The sequence below is a fragment of the Malus sylvestris genome, chromosome 2 (genome assembly GCF_916048215.2).
Source record: "Malus sylvestris chromosome 2, drMalSylv7.2, whole genome shotgun sequence".
Taxonomy (NCBI): Eukaryota; Viridiplantae; Streptophyta; class Magnoliopsida; order Rosales; family Rosaceae; genus Malus; species Malus sylvestris.
In genome coordinates, this window is record NC_062261.1 from 9,478,689 (window position 1) to 9,497,925 (window position 19,237).

General features: G+C 39.5%; 1 protein-coding gene across 1 annotated transcript; it reads right to left on the reverse strand.

Annotated features, from left to right (window-relative positions):
• Positions 1-4,134: 4,134 nt before the first annotated feature.
• Positions 4,135-10,712, reverse strand: LOC126604193 (alpha-mannosidase-like). The gene is made up of 29 exons (XM_050271347.1): positions 10,330-10,712; positions 10,022-10,105; positions 9,844-9,932; positions 9,573-9,747; positions 9,325-9,444; positions 9,129-9,212; positions 8,955-9,026; positions 8,698-8,811; positions 8,516-8,616; positions 8,337-8,430; positions 8,055-8,222; positions 7,841-7,930; positions 7,679-7,744; positions 7,535-7,591; positions 7,237-7,462; positions 6,986-7,122; positions 6,791-6,856; positions 6,628-6,690; positions 6,433-6,504; positions 6,156-6,203; positions 5,868-5,987; positions 5,663-5,728; positions 5,403-5,515; positions 5,215-5,302; positions 5,016-5,126; positions 4,841-4,936; positions 4,702-4,749; positions 4,531-4,599; positions 4,135-4,437 (listed from the first exon to the last, which is right to left on the reverse strand). Exons 1-29 carry the CDS (start codon positions 10,552-10,554, stop codon positions 4,249-4,251), a joined length of 3,051 nt encoding a protein of 1,016 aa, XP_050127304.1. The 5' UTR covers positions 10,555-10,712; the 3' UTR covers positions 4,135-4,248.
• Positions 10,713-19,237: the final 8,525 nt, after the last annotated feature.

Below are 19,237 nucleotides of genomic sequence, written 5' to 3' on the forward strand. Positions count from 1 at the left end.
CAGGGCAATCATCGTTACAATCGTGGTCCTCGTTCTCAGTATAACAATTCTCACAGAAAGATTTCTTGTCAAATTTGTCGCCAATTGGATCATGAAGCTGTTGAGTGTCCTCAGCGCATGAATCCCAATTTTGGTAACAAGAATTCTCCAGCTGCTTATCATGCCTCTACCTCTCCTACTTGGCTTCTTGATTCTGGTGCGAGCTCGCACATGACTTATTCCTCCACAAATTTGCAGAATCCTGAGCCCTACATTGGACCTGAGCAAGTGTATATTGGTGATGGCAAAGGTTTGCCTATACTCAATTCTGGTTCTTCTACACTTAATACTGGTTCTCATTGTTTTGATCTTAAAAATGTCTTGCATGTTCCTCATCTTAAGCAAGATTTGATTTCCGAAAATCGGCTTATTCTTGATAATTGGTGTTCTATTCATATGTATCCTTTTCACTTCATTGTGAAGGATCTTTCTTCGGAGAAAACGCTTTTTAACGGTCATGTGAGAGCTGGTTTCTATCCATTTCATGCATCCTCTATTGCTGGTCATCAAAATGCATTTGTAGCTTCTGCTAAAGCTTCACAGCAGACTTGGCATCACAGATTGGGTCACCCTGCCCTCAAAATACTTAATAAACTAGCATCTCAGTCTTGTATTTCAGTTTCCAGTGCTTTAAATAAATCTGTGTGCTCCAGTTGTGCTTTAGGCAAGAGTTCCAAATTGTCTTTTGCTTCTGTTTCTTGTACATCCAGTAGGCATCTGGAGCTCCTGCACACTGATGTATGGGGTCCTGCACCACTCCTTTCTGTTAATGGATATCGATATTATCTCATTTTTGTTGATGACTACACCAAGTATACTTGGTTTTTTCCTCTCAAGTCTAAATCTGATGTCTTTGAAACATTTGTGCAATTCAAAGTGTTGGTGAAAACTTTACTCAGTACTAAGATTGTTATCTTGCGATCTGATTCTGATGGGGAATTTCTTAGTCTCAAGTTTATCAAGTTTCTTCAAGAACATGGCATTTCCCATCAGTTAAGCTGCCCCCACACACCTGAGCAAAATGGTTGTGCTGAGCTCAAGCACAGGCATTTGGTTGAAACTGCTCGAATTCTCCTAGCAGCATCCAAGGTTCCTCATTCTTATTGGGTTGAAGCTTTTGCCACAACTATCTATCTCATCAATCGGATGCCAACAACCACCAACTTCTCACCTTGGGAACTACTATTTCACAGATCTCCAGATTACATCTCACTGAAAATTTTTGGATGTCGATGTTTCCCGTGGTTGAAACCTTATACAACTTCCAAGCTTGATCCCAAAAGCAAGGAATGTGTCTTTTTGGGGTATAGTTTGAACCACAAAGGCTATAAATGCCTTGATCATTCCACTGGCAGAGTGTATCTTTCAAGGCATGTTATTTTTTATGAAGATACATTTCCTTTTGCTAAAAAAAGGATCATCCTTAACCATCACCTTCCAGCTCTAGTTCTTCTCATTTACAACCCTCCAATCCTATTCCAACCACATTGACTTTTCCTTCTCTATCTCAGCCTTCTCCCTCTCCGTCTTCTCTCTTATCTCCAAATCCATCTTCACCCTCTCCATCCCAATCTCTTCCTGTCCCATCTTCTACTGCCTTACCTGACCCTACTCTTCCCTCTCTCCTGCATCCACTTTCTGCACCCTCAATACCTCTCAATACTCATACCATGCAAACCAAATCCAAATCGGGTATTTTTAAACCCAAAGCACTTATGGCAACCAAGTATCCCATCTTTTCTGATCTCTCTCCCGATTATACACCATCTACCTATCTTCAAGCCTCCAAACATCCTTATTGGCGTCGAGCAATGCAATAAGAGTTCAATGCTCTTATTCAAACTGGCACTTGGTCTCTAGTTCCTGCTAATCCTACTCAGAACTTGGTTGGTGCGAAATGGGTGTTTAAAATCAAAAGAAAACCAGATGGTACCATTGATAGGTACAAAGCTCGGCTTGTTGCCAAAGGTTTCCATCAGCAGCAATGCATTGATTATATTGAGACATTTAGTCCAGTTGCCAAGCCTGTTACTATTCGGTTACTTCTCACTTTGGCTGCCAAGTTTGATTGGTTTCTCAATCAACTTGATGTCAGCAATGTTTTTTTGCATGGTACCTTGACAGAATCTGTGTTCATGATCCAACCACCAGGATTTGAAGACCCTACCAAGCTAAATCATGTTTGTCATCTCCATAAATCTTTGTATGGGCTCAAGCAAGCCCCCAGGGCCTGGTATGACAAGCTCACCACTACCTTGAAGTCTCTGGGTTTCTTAAGTTCCTCAAATGATCATTCTCTATTTGTCAAGAAGGCTCCTGCGTTGATTTTCATTTTGGTCTATGTTGATGATATTATTGTTACTGGATCGAATGCTCAACTCTGCCAAGATATTATTTCTCAGCTCAGTTCTTTATTTCCTGTCAAAGATCTTGGTCCTCTTCATTACTTCCTTGGTATTGAAGTCAAGCGGTCATCATCTGGTATCGTTCTCTCTCAACACAAGTATATTCTCGATCTTTTCTCCAAAGCACACATGGAAGGTTCCAAACCTTGTGTCACTCATCTTAGTACAACTAAATTGGATCATGACTCTTCTCTGCTTGATAAACCTGAGGAATATGGATCTTTGGTTGGTGGTTTGCAATACTTAACATGGACACAGCCAGATCTGTCTTATGCAGTTAATTTGGTTTGTCAATTTATGCACTGTCCGCGACAAGCTCACTTTCAGGCAGTCAAACGCATTCTCCAATATCTAAAGGGTACTCTGTCTCTTGGCTTATGGTTTCCAAAATGTCTTAAACTTCTTACTCTCACTGCTTTCTCTGATGCCGATTGGGCCGGTTGCAGTCTTGATCGCTGATCTACTGGGGGGTTTTGTGTCTATTTGGGTGACTCACTTATAAGCTGGAGTGCCAAGAAATAGCCTACTGTGGCTCGGTCATCGACCGAAGCTGAATATCGATCCTTGGCTAACACTGCAGTTGAACTGACATGGATATGCAAGCTATTAATTAATGTTGGTCTTGATCTTCCTTCTTCCCCTCATATTTGGTGTGACAACATTTTTGCCATTTCATTGGCTAGAAATCCAATCTTCCATGCTCGAACCAAGCATGTGGAGATTGATTATCACTACATTCGAGAAAAAGTGCTTGCTAATCAAGTTCAAGTTTTGTTTGTGTGTACTCAAGATCAGGTTGCTGATATCTGCACCAAGGCTCTGTCCAAGCACAAATTCCATCTTCTCAGGGACAAACTCTCCCTTCGGCTACCTCAGTTAGGTTTGAGGGGGGATAATAAGGGTAAAAGTGTAAACAGTTAAGGTTGTTATGGTAGTTTTGTAATTAGTGAGTGATTAGTTGATGAAGGTGTAATTAGTTAGTTATCTAATACTGGTGAGTAACTAGTATATAAGGCATCATTGTGTAACCTTATTGAGATAATGAAATGAAAGGATAATTTTCCTAATATATATCTCTATTAAAAGCAAATCCCCCCTCCTACTCCGCCATTATCACATTACTGCTAGAATCACTCATTACAGTTTTTCAGTCTCAACACATGTCACTCGACTCCGCCGTAGCACTATATTGTCCGCTTTGGGCCTCGACCACTCCCTCACGGTTTTGTTTCTGGGCGCTCACACGAGAACTTCCTAGTGGGCCACCCATCCTGGGAATGCTCTCGCCCGAACTCGCTCATCCTGAGCATGCTCCCGCCCGAACTCGCTTAACTTCGGAGTTCCGATGGAACCCGAAGCCAGTGAGTTCCCAAAAGGCCTCGTGCTATATGGAGGTGGGCATGTACATATAAGGCATAGAGGATCCTTTCCCCTGGACGATGTGGGATCTAACAACACAAGGCATAAAAAATTCCTTCATAGAAAATAAACGTCTTGCAAATCTCTGTGGCCGATTCACAACTCAGAGACTTCGATGGTGCCCATCTTATTTTCAATGTCGCTGCAGCAGCCTACACCACAACCTACTCGTCCATGGTATAACATTCCTCTATAGATAAATATAAGCCCTTTTCTCTCTCCAGTCCTCACTCTCACCCACTTTTATAATTAGTTTCACAACACTCATTAATTTACTACCTCAATCCAATCGAATTATATATCATTTATATAGTTCTGACATAATTTTCACGCCATACCTATTGCTTGCGCTGCAAGTTATAACAAAAATAAAAAAACACGGCATCTAAAATTTCAACACCAAGGTGCGGATCTCCATGGGTCCAAGCTCAACAACAAGAGCTGAGCTATCGACAGGCCCCCCTCTAACCGGTGCAGGTTCATCTCCCCCGTCACCCTCGACTTTCCATGTCATCTTCTTCATCTCCGACTTCTCTTGGTTTGCAGACAAGCTCACTTCCTTCACCTCTTTTATCTGAAAAGTACAATCACCAACAAGCACATTATGGAAACCGCCAATAATCCCGTAAAACATATGTCGGGCGAAATAATGTACCATAAAACCTACCGTTTTTCCTGTAATCATCTTCTTCAGTTCAACTTTGGCCAGTGTTGAATATTGAGGATCTTCGGCTGCCTGTTAGAATCAACAGCGTAAAAGAAGTGAACACAAATTAAATTAATTGCATTGTCAAATCAATTATATCACTATAGCGCGTTCTTTTGCTTATCTTTTTACCTCATATAGATGAGCTAACCGAAGGAGCACAGTACCGTCATCCAGTTCCTGCAAAACTAGAATGTTAGAGAGAGAGAGAGAGAGAGAGAGAGAGAGAATTAGCGAGCACTCGTGTCATTGTTCAGTGGTTTACGGTCACCTGAAGAGTAATCAAAGCAACATTGAGAGGCAAGCTGTAATTAGAATCCATGGTAGATGATTTTGTCAAATGTGATGCAGCCCAATCCTCCATTTTCTGAAATATTAAAATCATATATTATAAGGTCAACAGCAATGAAGCTTTACACTCTTCTGTAATTATGGTGAAGTCATACCTCGTGGGCGAATGCTAGAAGAAGAGGAGAGTAAACTTCCTGGCCAGTTGTGCGGCGCCAGGGGGCACCCGACCCTGCCTGGTTTACGCTCATATAATAGTTCCCTCGAACCTGCAAAAAATATATAATATGCAAGAAATAAGCGTTTTTACTCTCATTGCATGGAAATAGAAACTACTATTGTTGTATAGCATGATACCGTTAGTCCTTCGCATGTATTTTCTTCGATGCACACTGTTTCATCAAGTGCTTCACCCACTCCTCTCGAATCATCCTCAAGTATACGCCTTGTGTTTCAAGCACGGAAGATTTAGGTCAACATATCCATATCCAGAATAAAGCAATTATTTGACCTAGAGGCCGGAAATTTGTCTGTTGGAACCAAACCTGTGAAGCATCAGCTCTATTTGTCCATCTTCAATGCTTGATCCTCCAGTGGCACGATCTACCAAGACTGAGAACTCGGATTTGTTATCCGAAGTAAACATTCCAAGATTTAGCTGAAAAAAAAAAAGAAAAAAGAAAAAAAGAAAAGAAGATAGCTACCGTTAACATAATTACTATTAACTGAGCACAACATTTATTAAATCAAATTAGCTAGTTGTGGTGTATGTGCGTATATCATGGAAGAAAATTGAAGAAATTACTGGATAATAGTTTCCTGCCACAGGTTGATTAACCACAAGGGGCCAGTCTGGTCTATAATCTCGTACCTGCAAACCCATGACTCAAGTGTTACTTCACTTTTCCAAATTTAAGAATTCACGAGACAATGATAAACCAGCAAACTTCATCTGTTAAAATTTTCGGTGGAGAATACTAATTTGTATGAGAAACTCGTAATGGAGTTACCCGTTTAATGAAATCCCTTCCGTTAGAATCGGTGTAGAACTCCTTGTTTGTGTCCATGTTTGCTGTCATTCTTGTGATCACCTCCTTTCCAACACCATCGTCTGTGGGAATAGGACCGACCTTCAAAACAAAAATATGTCAGAACTACATGATTTGAGTCTGGCAAGATAGTACTTTACTGCTTTGCCTAAGGAAAGGATTCATCAGCCCAGATGAATACGGTGGACGTTCAAAGTAAAGGCAATTATGTTTCCATTGTCCAAATAAAATGGAAGGTGCATGACTCACCGTATATTCAACTTCGGCATGCTCTTTGTCTCTGTAAAGTCTAGTAACCTAATAACAAATGAAATCTCTCGTTCAGAAAAATACGGTTGGTAACAACATAAGACAATGTCAACTTCAATTTCACTTCTGTATTATCTTTTATTAGGGTCCAAAATGATGTGTATAGCTCGCTAATGGACGTAAACCCTCATATGAACAAATTCAGTGAACTATTTAAGCATTTCCGATACAAAAGACGTTTCAACCAGAGAAGGCAATTTGACAAAGTGCCAATAACCTGATAGATCCATGGACTGAACTGTTGGTGAATCTCATCAACTATTGGTCCACGAAAGACCTTCAAAGGAACCTGTAGAATAAAATAAAAACTTTCAGAATCCAGATATTATCTCTCAATCCTTATTTTATAAAGTGAAATTCCATGTAATTCAAAGCATGGAAAGTGCGTGATAATACGCAAAATAAGGCTTACTGATCTTGAGACGACAGTTGGAGGGGCACCATTAGGCCGGAATATGTATGCACCAGAAGCTTGCTGGATAGATCACATAAACTGCATGTTAGTTCAGCAGGCACTTCATCGACCTGAATTACGTGCTAAAGTAAATCAAAGTCCTAGCAGAAATATTTGACACCTGGGAATCGGCATCTCCTGTGCTTGAACCATACCAGAGGTAGCTCTGCTGTATCGGTACATCAACCTGGTGAACATGATTGTTAATTAAAATTGCTTTAAACTTCCACCAGTCTAAATAAATAGCGTAAACCGGCTCTTTGTTTGAGGGCTGTAAATCTAAACCTATGTCACTTGCACATGTGAAACAACTTACTCCTGTTTTAGAATTATACATCCGATTGAGTTGTCCCGAAGCTAAAGAAAACGACATTTTCAGATCTCCAGGTCCGATTTCAATTGTCTCATTCTGTGGACTGTCCATCGCAGAGAGAAATCCATTTCCGCTTTTCACTATAGAAGTAAGGGCAAAGAAATGCAGATACTACATAATTTATTCTAGTATACTTTGAGCATATGAGCTTCATAAAATAACACTTGAGAATTCTCAAGGGGAAAGATACTTACATCTACGTTTGGTAGCTGTTCTTGAAACGAAGTATGTGTTCCAACCAAGTGGCGGCACGGAGACTTGAAAGATTAGCCAGTACTTTGGAACTTGGTCTGGTGGCTGTCCCAAGTAGGCTTTTACATAGAAGTTTCTTAAATTCGCTGTTACATTGTCCAAACTTACATACTGTACCACAAGAATATTTCCCGAAGAATCTTGAACAGAAAGAGTGGCATCGTTAACCTGGTTGAACAGAAAAAGTGAGCAAACCTACACTATGACAGCATAAACTAAATGCGAAGAACATATGCTCACAGGAATCCGAACAGTCTCGGTCCGATTCCATCCGAGAGGATTATATGCCACAACGACCTGAAATTTAAGAGAATGAACGATAAACAAAAGGTTTCATCCGCGAAATGTCCACAAGTAAATTACAAGAAAAAGGAGATAAATTACCAAGCTCTTCCCTTGTGGAATATCTTCCTCTGTTGGAGGGCAGTAGCTGATATTGAGTAATTGACACTGTTTAACAATACAAAATTAGCAAATTATAAGTATATCCAGAGAATTAGCATCAATGATCCAAACGCAACGAATGACAATGAATTGAAGTATCACCTGGCTAAAAGTCGGTGTTGAGTTAGTACATTGATCTCCTGTTTTATTTGTAGTTAGACACAAAAGATCGGAATTGACAACAGCTTCTGCCTATAAAATGTCATATGCTACATAAGATATCTAAGGCATATTTTAGCACAGACGATGAATAACAGTGTCGGAGACAAATGCAAAAACTCAGAGGACCAAATGTGTAGAGATTCTAGCTGGAGACCTCAGAAGCTCCGATGAAAAGGCGCTTTGCGTAGTCATTTGTAGTATGTTGTTTGGCAGTGCCAGTGACTGCATCATGGTGCTGTGCGATTCCTAAAGCATCTGCAAGGCCATCGGTATTGGAACCATTTGCTTTCCTTCCAGCCAGAAATTCTAGTTCTCGTGCCGCCTATTTTGCAAAAATAGAAGTTCACACCAAAGTACCACTTGGATTGCACTTAAAACTGACAGAATGCATCAGATGCTATAGATGATTACTATAAGGACTAATTTGATTTTATACCAAATAATATCCGCTTAGCAAGCGGATATATCCCTTCAAACCCGGGCGACTAGTGAAAAATCCAGTCCAATAAGCATCTACCGCATCTGCATACCTGTTGGCAATCATTGGTATGCAATAGATTAAGTCAGTAAGTCCTGTCCTGTAATACAAGAGGAAAATGAGAGAATAATACTCACGGAAAATAATCCTCAGTTTTCAGTGGCCATGACTGGTTTGCTGCATTTTTAGCATCGGTATAGATAGATGGTGTAGAATACAAGGCATTAACTCGACCGTCCTGAAAACAAAAATAAGCTCAATGATGCAACTTCGAACTTGAAATTCGCATAGTAGTATGAGGTTTGTGATTAAACTCCACCTTATTAACATAGTGAATTAACTTGTCCATTTGTTTGAACCATGATTCTGCATATTGGTACTGGAAATCATCTCCCATCGTCCACATAATGTGATTCGTCCTTGTCACATTTGCCTGCACACAAAGATCATTCAATCATTTATCATATACATGCTTCAACTTTAACCATTAGATAAAACAAAAGTTTATAAGAAAATTTAAAGGAGCATTTAGGAACATTAGAACTTCATTATATACTCAAGGGATAAGGTGATTACTTGGGTGAGTGAAGCGCTGATGAAATCGCTGACACGCTGTTCAACATTGTAGTCGAACAGAAGAGGATTATCCTGCAGTTTTATCATTCAACAGATTAGTTGATACCTCATTACATCCACCCTGAAAGAACATCGAGTACTTGATGGGAAAAGTTACTCTGTTGAAACTAGAACCTGGACAGGTTCGAAGTTGTCAAATACTTCGAAATGGAAACCGGGAGGTGGACTATAGTGAACCGGAAAAGCATTGGCAAAAATCTGCAAAAGGCCAGGGTAGTTGTATGTAAGCATTAGATTACATTTTTGAATTAAGGGAAAGTTAAAGTTTTGTAATTAAAATGGTAACAGTGCAGCAGTTGTAGTTCTAAACCTGAGATGAAGAACTAAAAGTTTTGGATCCACGCCATATAACCTCTAGAGACTTATCCACCTTGCGCTTCGCTCTGTCCTGATAATCGATCCTTGCAAAATGCACAGAATCAAACCCGAGCTGCAAGAACATTGTAAGAATCAACTCCATCAGAATTATAAGATACCAAATAAAGTTAAGATTCAAGCATGTGACTAAACCAACATAGAAAAATAATCAAGCATTGAGGACTGAAATAACAAAATGACCTCAGCGGTGAGTAAGTAAGCTTGCACGGCAGAGTGTCCAAAGGGATCAATTTGCCATCCAGCACGAGGTGTCTTGTTGAACTGCGCCTTTATTGCACGGTGACCTAGCGTCGTTTGATCAATCATGTCTATGTAATGGGTTGTTGCTTCATCATGCATACACCAACCACCATTGCTATATATACAATAGAATTTCTTAAAACAGATTAAAAGATGCAAACCAAACACATTCCCTTACGCAAATCAAAGATTCAAGTCGATAGAAGCATACACAAACTCTAACTGCCCGGCATCTACTAGTTTTCGCACGAGAGCTTGAATTTCCGGACTTTGTGTTAACCACCATCTTTGGAAGAATGCCTAAAATTCATGCTAAACAAATCAGAAAACAAAAAGAACTAAAAATTGAAATTTTTTATCATGTTGTGGAGCTTAATTACTGGCTTTACCATCTCAACGAACACAAACTTCCTGTTCGGATCACGAACCAACGATTCAACAACAGAATCCAACGTATTCTCAACACAAGCACCCTAATCAAAATGAGCAAATTCATTAACTTGTTAATGATTAAAGTAATTAGCACATTAAGACAATCAAAAGTACTTTTGGCAAAAACCTTATATGGTGTTTTTGCATCATAAAAACTACTTTTTAGTGATCAAAAGTATTTCTAGCAAAAACGCTTATTAGGTGCATAAAACTTATCAAACGAACTCATATTATATACAAACTTTGTTGTCTATTATTGTATGACCTGAATGCTGTTGTTTGATCCAACATAGTACTGATCAACCGTCTTCAACCACCCGACATCATCGTGCGAATGCGCCACCAAATGAACATTCAGTTTCCCCTCCACCACGCCACTCCCCGTCTCATACTTCACAAAACCGCCGCCAACAGCCTCCCTACATAAACAACCCACAACCAAAACAACCACAAGCCGAAAACCCAACTCCAAAGTTTCCGCCTTTCCCATTTTCGAAGTGCGAAAATGGGTTTTCGCTCTGCCGGGTTATATCCAAAACAGTCTCCGTGAGTCTGTGATCTGTTGCCACGGTTGTTAACCTTGTGATTGGGAATTTCGGGTAGGACAGGACAAAAGAGGCCTCGGTTTCTCCATTGAAACAAAATGGCCGGCCTAAATATATAGAGGGTGAGACGGGACTGGATAGTGAGGGGGACAGTCTGTACGAGGGCGTGTAGAGGGGATGGGGCTCCATTTGTCCGAGTTTGACAAAGCTTGTGGCCTTTTGAGATATCAAATTTAATGGCGGAATCTGGGGACAGAGGATTCAAACGATTGAGTTGTGGGGGGGGGGGGGGGGGGGGGGTTGAATTGTAAACGGGTGGGTTAAATTACCGCCACTTTTTTGGCCGTTGGATGTGGATTTATGTTTTTTATTTTATGTCAAACAATAAATTTTGTTAGATTAGCCACCAACAGAATTCGAACACATGCCGCCACGCAAGGACCCAACTCTTTTCCACCACTGTGGTAAAAAGCCACTTTCATATCATCGCAAACTACAGTAATATTTGTCACACAAATTGAAACGGACACATTCACACTCTGTAATAAAGTTTTAATATTAATGGTTTGTTATATTAACAGCCCACATATTGTTGAATACACCCAATATACTAAATACACCCCACATTTACTTTTTCAATCAAAATTTATCTTTATACACCCCATATACTTTCCTATATTACCCTCACACCCCAAACTTTCTACATACATCCCTCATTCTTCACATGCATTCAACATTCTCTCATTGTTCATTCTCACCACACCTCCAAATTTCAAGACTCTCGCTAAACATGTAAATGCTAATTATGAGGTCAACTACATGACATTCGATTGCTGGTTTATTTTACTGGTAGAGCACAAATCCCAAATTTGTATCCTTATCTGTTACTCCTCTAGAGTCAATCTCACAAAATTTTGACCCAAAAATACAAAATGATAGGACATGGGTGAATTTTTTTTTTTCAAAATTATAATGGGTTCAATTCTTTTTACGGTACAAAACTTAAAAAGAAAGTAGTGCCAACTGCCAATATTACTACTTAGAGAAAATTTGTTTATATTATAATGGATTTATTCAATTTTTGTAACATCCCACATCGACCAACGGATAGGGGGTGATGTGCTTTATATGTACATGCTCACCTTCATATAGCACGAGACATTTTGGGAGCTCACTGACATCAAATTCCATAGGAACTTCGAAGTTAAGCGAGATCGCGTGAGACCAATCCCAGGATGGGTGACCCACTAGGAAGTTATCGTGTGAATTCCTAGAAACAAAACCGTGAGGGCGTGGTCGGGGCCCAAAGCGGACAATATCGTGCTATGGCGGAGTTGCGATTGGGATGTGACAGAATGGTATCAGAGCCACTCTGTTGTGTGGTACGAGTGACAGAATGATATCAGAGCCACTCTGCTGTGTGGTGCGAGTGTGTCGATGAGGACGTCGGGTCCCTAAGGGGGGTGGATTGTAACATTCCGCATCGACCAACGGAGAATGAGTGATGTGCCTTATATGTACATGCCCACCTCCATATAGTACGAGGCTTTTTGGGAGCTCACTGACTTCGGATTCCATAGGAACTCCGAAGTTAAGCGAGATCGAGCGAGAGCAATCCCATGATGGGTGACTCACTGGGAAGTTCTCATGTGAGTTCTCAGAAATAAAACCGTAAAGGTGTGGTTGGGGCCCAAAACGGACAATATCGTGCTACGGCGGAGATGGGGCCCGGGTCGGGATGTGACAATTTTTTTTTTAAGATATTGAGAATTTGTTTTGGAGTAGTTATAGATTTTGATAACAAAAAAATGTTGTAGTTCTTACAAAATTCATAATGTAGAACGTTTGGTTATGAATTCGTAACATTTTTTTATTTTTAGGATTTAGGTTTCTATCAATTTGGGGGTTTTTGTCAATTAGGGGTTTTAGGATTTTAGGGTTCGGGTTTAGACAATTTAGAGTTAGGGTTCATATCAATCAATAATTTGTGTATTCAAATTCTCTTAAATTTTTTGGGGCTAAATACTCATTTCATGTTAAGATACATGAGTTACTTAATAATACATATTTATGTAGGGTGTATTCAACATTATGTGGGGTATTAATAAAAAAAACCCTAATATTAAATATGGCGCCCCAACAAGTGTGTTAGATTTGTACATTTAAATGATATTTCTCAATTGCGACCGTTAGATCGAATAGATTAAAGAAGATTAAAGAACATAAATTAACAAATGGTGTGTGAGAAGTAAAAAGAGGTAAATTTAAACTTGACAAAATCACATACCACGTGATATAATACGAACATGCAATGCACGTAAACACAATTGTAAATTGTAGATATGAATATGCAATCGTGCTTACGCACATTAATCGCATTTATACATGCACCTTTCTCTCTCCTTCCATGTCGCATCCTTCTCAATCCCACTTATCCAATACTGTGGTTTATCTATTCCAATCCAATCCTCCATGTCAAGTGAGATATTTGCCTACACGTAATGTTTCATCGAGTCATTCACTATGTTTGTTCATCTTTAACTTGCATATCGGAATACTATGCTTGCTGTCTCCTTTTCCTTCATATATGGAGAACCGTTCAACTCTCGAACCCGAAGTTAGAAAATGAGTCGTGGGAGCATCATCAGTTGACATGATCAGGTGATAAAGACAGTGAATATGAAACTGTTGCATCTAAGTTTTCTTCTTTTCAAACTTACTCGTGATTGTGTGTAAAAATTACTTTTATCTCTTTTTTGGTTAGTTTTTTTCTAATGATCATACAACTCTATCATATTCATGACCTTATTATTGCAAAAAAAAAAAAAAAAAAAAAAAAAACGCATGGCCTTTTTAGGCCCTTGATTAATGTTGGAACCAACCTTTGTGTCAATTTTTATTAGGAAAGATTTGGTTTCATCTTACTCATTACAGCTGGAGCAGATTCTTATGACAAAAATATTGTTTGTACAAGCAAAACTCACACAATCACTTACATATGGTTCTAGATTCTCTCATTTTCCTCCCCTCGTATTTGAACGCTCAAGATTAAGCCACATCATCATCTTGTTTTACCTTCTCTACAGAGAGAAGAAGAGGAGGAAACAAAGGGAACAAACGAGGAAGGTGAAAATGGAGGGAAGAGAATCCAACTCCCTTAAATCCATTCGATTCTATTCAAGGTATAAGTCCTATCATTGTACGTGGGGTACGTGTATTAAAGTTTTTTTTACTCTTAGCAAGCATGTCAATCTCCGTAGTACGAGAGTAAATCTATACGAAACTGAGAAATTTGTTTCCTTTTTTCATTTGTTTCCTTTTTTTTATTTTTCGTACGAGAGTAAATCAAAACGAAACTGAGAAAATTGTTTCCTTTTTTCCTTTTTTTTTTTTTTAATCCACTCTTCCCGGGTCTAGAGAGGTTATGGGGAGTTTCACGTTACCCATGGCCACAGTCAAGCAGACTTACCAGCTCGGAGCATCGAATCCAAGACCTCTCACTTTTTTTTGTTTATTGGGGAGCCGCAGTCCGTGTCTTTACCATTAGACCACTTAATGTGGTTAGAAAATTATTAACCCAAAAAACATCAAATGTGACAGATAATTAACAGGAGGGATCATCGATTAAAAATATAATAACATGCTTGTTTAATACCATTACCAATGTTTCAATTTTTTAATCCCTTTGAAATTTGGAGCGATGCTTGAATCCAATGTTTCAATTTTTTAATCCCTTTGAAATTTGGAGCGATGCTTGAATCCAACGTGACATATAATAGCATACATGTATGCCAAAATAGACATCATCCGAATATTTATACGACTATTAATCCTCGTTACCATTCGATTTTGATATCCCAACAATCAAGACGAAGACCAAATCACCAATACATACATACTGCCGAACCGAGACCATATTAAAAATTGTGTTTTGTTTGAATGTGTTTGTCGTGTAGATTTATTACTGGAAGGACTGCTTATGCACATGAGTAACTATCAACCGTTGATGTATATGAGACCTATAATCCAACGACGAGTTACACAGCATATTTCTTGTTGCTAGTTGTCGAACATCGTCATTACTGGAGACAGATGTTTTATCTGCTAGACTTATTGGGAAGTTGAGAAGGATGTCACTTAGTAGTTACCGAAGTAATCACCATTAACAACAAAGAACACCAAGTAAAAACATCGTCGTTGGGAACAAGTTAAATATTAATTCAATGCAGAGATGCATATCAATGTTGCACGTCTTTTGCTCGAACGCCATCAGTTTATCTGAAGCCATATGAAGCGAATGTGATAAAGATCAATGTACTGGTGTAGAAACGGAGCTTTCTGACCAGGCGAACAAACAATGATCCAAATTTCAATCTACAAGCTTAAAGGTCAGAACCTGAGTAGAGAGACGATCACTAAAGGTTGGCGAGATTTGCTGCCAAGCAGAAGCATTTCAGCACAAGTTGGCAACGGACATGAACTGGGTGATTTCAGCCAAAGTTACGCTGAGCTCAACCCGTTGAGGCATTCCAAGTTTTCCTATCATATCTCGAACTAACCAGCAACCAAACAAAGAATAACAGGAACATATAACAACAAAGAATCAGAAGTTAGAAATCTCCGCTGATCAGATTGACCGCATCGGCCTGAGCTTGAAACCTCGACGGAGCGTAATCGCTGCTCCGCATCCACTCCGAATTATCAATGCAGATCATTGTCGCCTGTCCAGCAACGCAAACCGACCAATTAAACAAACAAAATTTCCCTAAATTTAAACCCCTAATTTCCAAGAAAGACGATGAATTTGGGGGAATTTGAACTTGCACAATCATTTTTACTTACTTCCGTAGTTTTCTTTACATGCAAGAAAGAGTGATTTGTATATGTATCATATATTGTTGGAAATTATATATTATAATATGAAATATTGTAATATATAATTTTAATAATTGAATGAAAAATAGTGTTAACCAACATCTTAGAACGGTTATGTTGTTTAAGTGATATTCCCTTGATAAGTGATGTATACTTATAGTGAAAAGTTACATCTCTTTAATAAGTAGAAGTTTGATTCTATATAAACCCATGAAACCATTGGTATTAGATATAGAAAATTAGAGTTAATTTTTACTCTTGAGAAATAGGGTTTCCCCACTTTGTTTCTCAAATGATTTGTGTGTCAAATTCCGAGTCGTGTCTTAAGAGTACGGAATATATAAAGTTCGCCAGAGTCGGAAGATTGAAGTGCTTTGACTTCGGATTATAGATTGTTGAATCTTGGGAGATAGACTCCTATCGAACTACAAGCACAAGAGTAGGGGCGAAATTCTATCTTTAGGACATTGCATTTATGCAAGCCTCAATCTCCAAGTTTGTCAGTTTTTCTAACTTTATCTCTAATTGTTTATATTAATCTCATATATAATTGATGTTGTGAATTTCTTTATGATTATTATCATTGGAGTTATATTGTTATTTCTCATATTTTCTATTATTGCTCCAACATATATCACTAGGTTGATGTACCAATTCAGCAGAGCTACTTCTGGTATAATGCAAGTGGAGGTGGTTTGTTGTTCCCGAGTGTCAAATATCTGTCCTAGGGTTGCGATTTACTTAATTACAGAACTCAAGCCGGTCGTTGGAATACCTTGTTATGGTTTGTGATCAGTTTTGATATTAAATAAATGTTGGGGTTAATATGTTAACTTTTGGGGCAAAATTGTAATAGAACTTATAAGTTGTTAGATTGTTTTGCATTTCGCCATCTGGCATTCGCAAAGCATATATGCTTTTGTAATTCAGTTGCAATGTGTGGTTGAAAATCAATACAGAAATTGAGAATTGTGCTTCATCTCATCTTCTCCAATTCCCTTTTCCCATTGTTGCTAGCTGCAAGGTTTGGTTGAGCAAGTCTAGAGGTTTGATTTCTAACATTGGTATCACCCTTCGATCCTGGTCCCTCCCTGTATGCCCCGTAAACCCGCTGCTACCCGTTCTGCTACCATGGACGCTCGCCTCTCTTTTCTGGAAGCTTCTTTTGCAGATCTTCAATCTATCATCGCCGATGTGGTGAAGACCTCTGTGCACTCCGGTTTGGAGTCCGATCTCCCTGCTCATCTCGATCGTCGCCTTCCGGTGTACTTTGAGCAGTTTTGCCGTGAGTTTTCTTTTCAGGGCGTCAGCGACACTTCTATGCCTCAACCCGTTCCGCCTCTACCACTTCCTCCTGATTTGGATCTACATCCACCTCATCGGCACCTCAATTGGGCGGGTGAGGGGCATCCTTATCGAACTTAGTGGACACAGCGGGTGGATTTTCCCCGTTTTTTCAACGGTGATGACCCACTCACCTGGATTTACAAAGCGGAGCAGTTTTTCACATTCTACAACATTCCAGAGAACCAACGCGTGCTCACTGCATCCTTTCATCTGGAAGGGGAAGCATTGCAGTGGTTTCAATGGATAGATTGTCTCACATTTACTCCGGACTGGTTAGCCTTCACTAAGGTTTTTTGTAGAGAATTTGGCCCAAATGAGTTCAAGGATAGTGCTGAGGCATTATTCAAATTGAGGCAAACAGGTACCCTGTGCGATTACGTTGTGGAATTTCGTATATTAGCCAATCGTACCACTGGAATTGGGCCTATTCTCCTTAAGAGCTGTTTTTTTTGGGGATTAAAACTTGAATTGAAGTTTGATGTTAAGCTTTTGAAACCGACAACTGTACATGAGGCTATTGTTATTGCTGGGCAATTAGACTCTAAACTTATCGAGCTCAAAGCAACTACACCTCGAACTTCTATCCCTGTTAAACCTCAACCACTACTTCTTCCTCCTTCTGCCCCTGCGGGTCCTCAGAGCTGGTCATGTGCCTGTTAAGAAATTAACTCCTGCCGAGATTCAACTGAAGAGAGACAAAGGAGAATGCTGGTTTTGTCCTGATAAATGGGTTCCGGGGCATAAATATGGCCTAAAACAATTACTCATGTTGGATTTTGTTAATTCTGATGCTCATTGTGAATTCACTGATGTTGATGATGCTCCTCCTGAGTTATTGGCAATGTCTTTAAGTGAGTGTGCTTTTTATGGAACCACTGCTAAACAGTCTGTTCAAACTATGAAGGTTAATGATGTGGTTCTTGGACAATCTGTCAAGATTTTATTGGACTCCGGGAGTACTCATAATTTCATTGATTCTCTGTTGCTTAAGAAATGGATTCGCCAAGCACAAAGTACTCAAGCATTTGAGGTTATGATCGCTGATGGAGGAACTGTCCGGAGCTCGGGTTGTTGTAGGGACACTGCCCTTTGTTGGGGAGGGTACAATTGTGTAGTTGACTTATACTCTCTTCCTTTAGGTGGTTGTGACGTGGTGCTTGGGGTCCAGTGGTTGTCTTCTGTAAGTCCTGTTCTTTGGGACTTCCAACTATTGACCATGGAATTTTCTGCCAATGCTCAGCACTACAAATTGACTCACAGCCCACCTATTGCCCCACTTATTCAGGAAGTTTCATTGCAACACTTGGATAAAGAGTTTTCTAACTCTCATTTGGGTCTCTTCCTCTATTCTATGGAGGGTCAGTTACTGCACCATTCTGCATTATCTCCTCAATAATCACACGAACTAAATGAGTTACTTAGGGCTTTCGAAGACATCTTTGTGTTACCTTCTAAGCTTCCACCTTCTCGAGGTCATGACCACCACATTCCTTTGGTTCCAGGCGCCAAACCTCCAAATTTGCGGCCATATCATTATGGTCCTATACAGAAGACTGAAATTGAAAGAACTGTGCAAGAATTACTCGACTCGGGGTTTATTCGTCCCAGCCACAATCCTTTTTCCTTCCATGTCCTCTTGGTTAAGAAGAAAGAGGGCACTTGGCGTATGTGTATTGATTATTGGGAGCTAAATGCACTGACTATGAAGGACAAGTATCCAATACCACTTATTGATGATTTACTTGATGAGCTTTTTGGTGCAGTCTACTTCTCTAAACTTGATCTTCGATCCCGGTATCATCAAATACTAATGAGTCCTGAAGATGTTGAGAAAACTGCATTTCGTACCCATGAGGACCACTATGAGTTTTTAGTAGTGCCTTTTGGGCTTACTAATGCTTCGGCCACATTTCAAAACCTCATGAACGATTTATTCAAACCTTTTATGGGAAAATTTGTTCTCATTTTTTTTTATGACATTTTGGTCTATAATAAGACATGGATAGATCATTTGCACCATTTGCAATTGTGTTTCAGGTTTTACAACAGAATCAATTATTTCTCAAATACTCTAAGTGTTGTTTTGGGCAGAATTGTGTGGAGTATTTAGGCCATGTAGTCTCTCCAGATGAGGTGCAAGCTGATCCATCTAAGTTACAGGCTATAAAAGATTGGCATCCTCCAAAGACAGTGAAAGGGTTAAGGGGTTTCCTTGGGCTTACTGGCTATTACAGGAAGTTCATCCCTGGCTATGGAAAAATATGTCAGCCACTGTACAATTTAACCAAGAGGGACGGGTTTACTTGGGATGCCACTGCCCAGGATGCATTTAACCATCTTAAGTCCCTTATGATGTCTCCGCAAGTATTAGCTCTTCCAGATTTTACACAGCCCTTTGAGATAGAA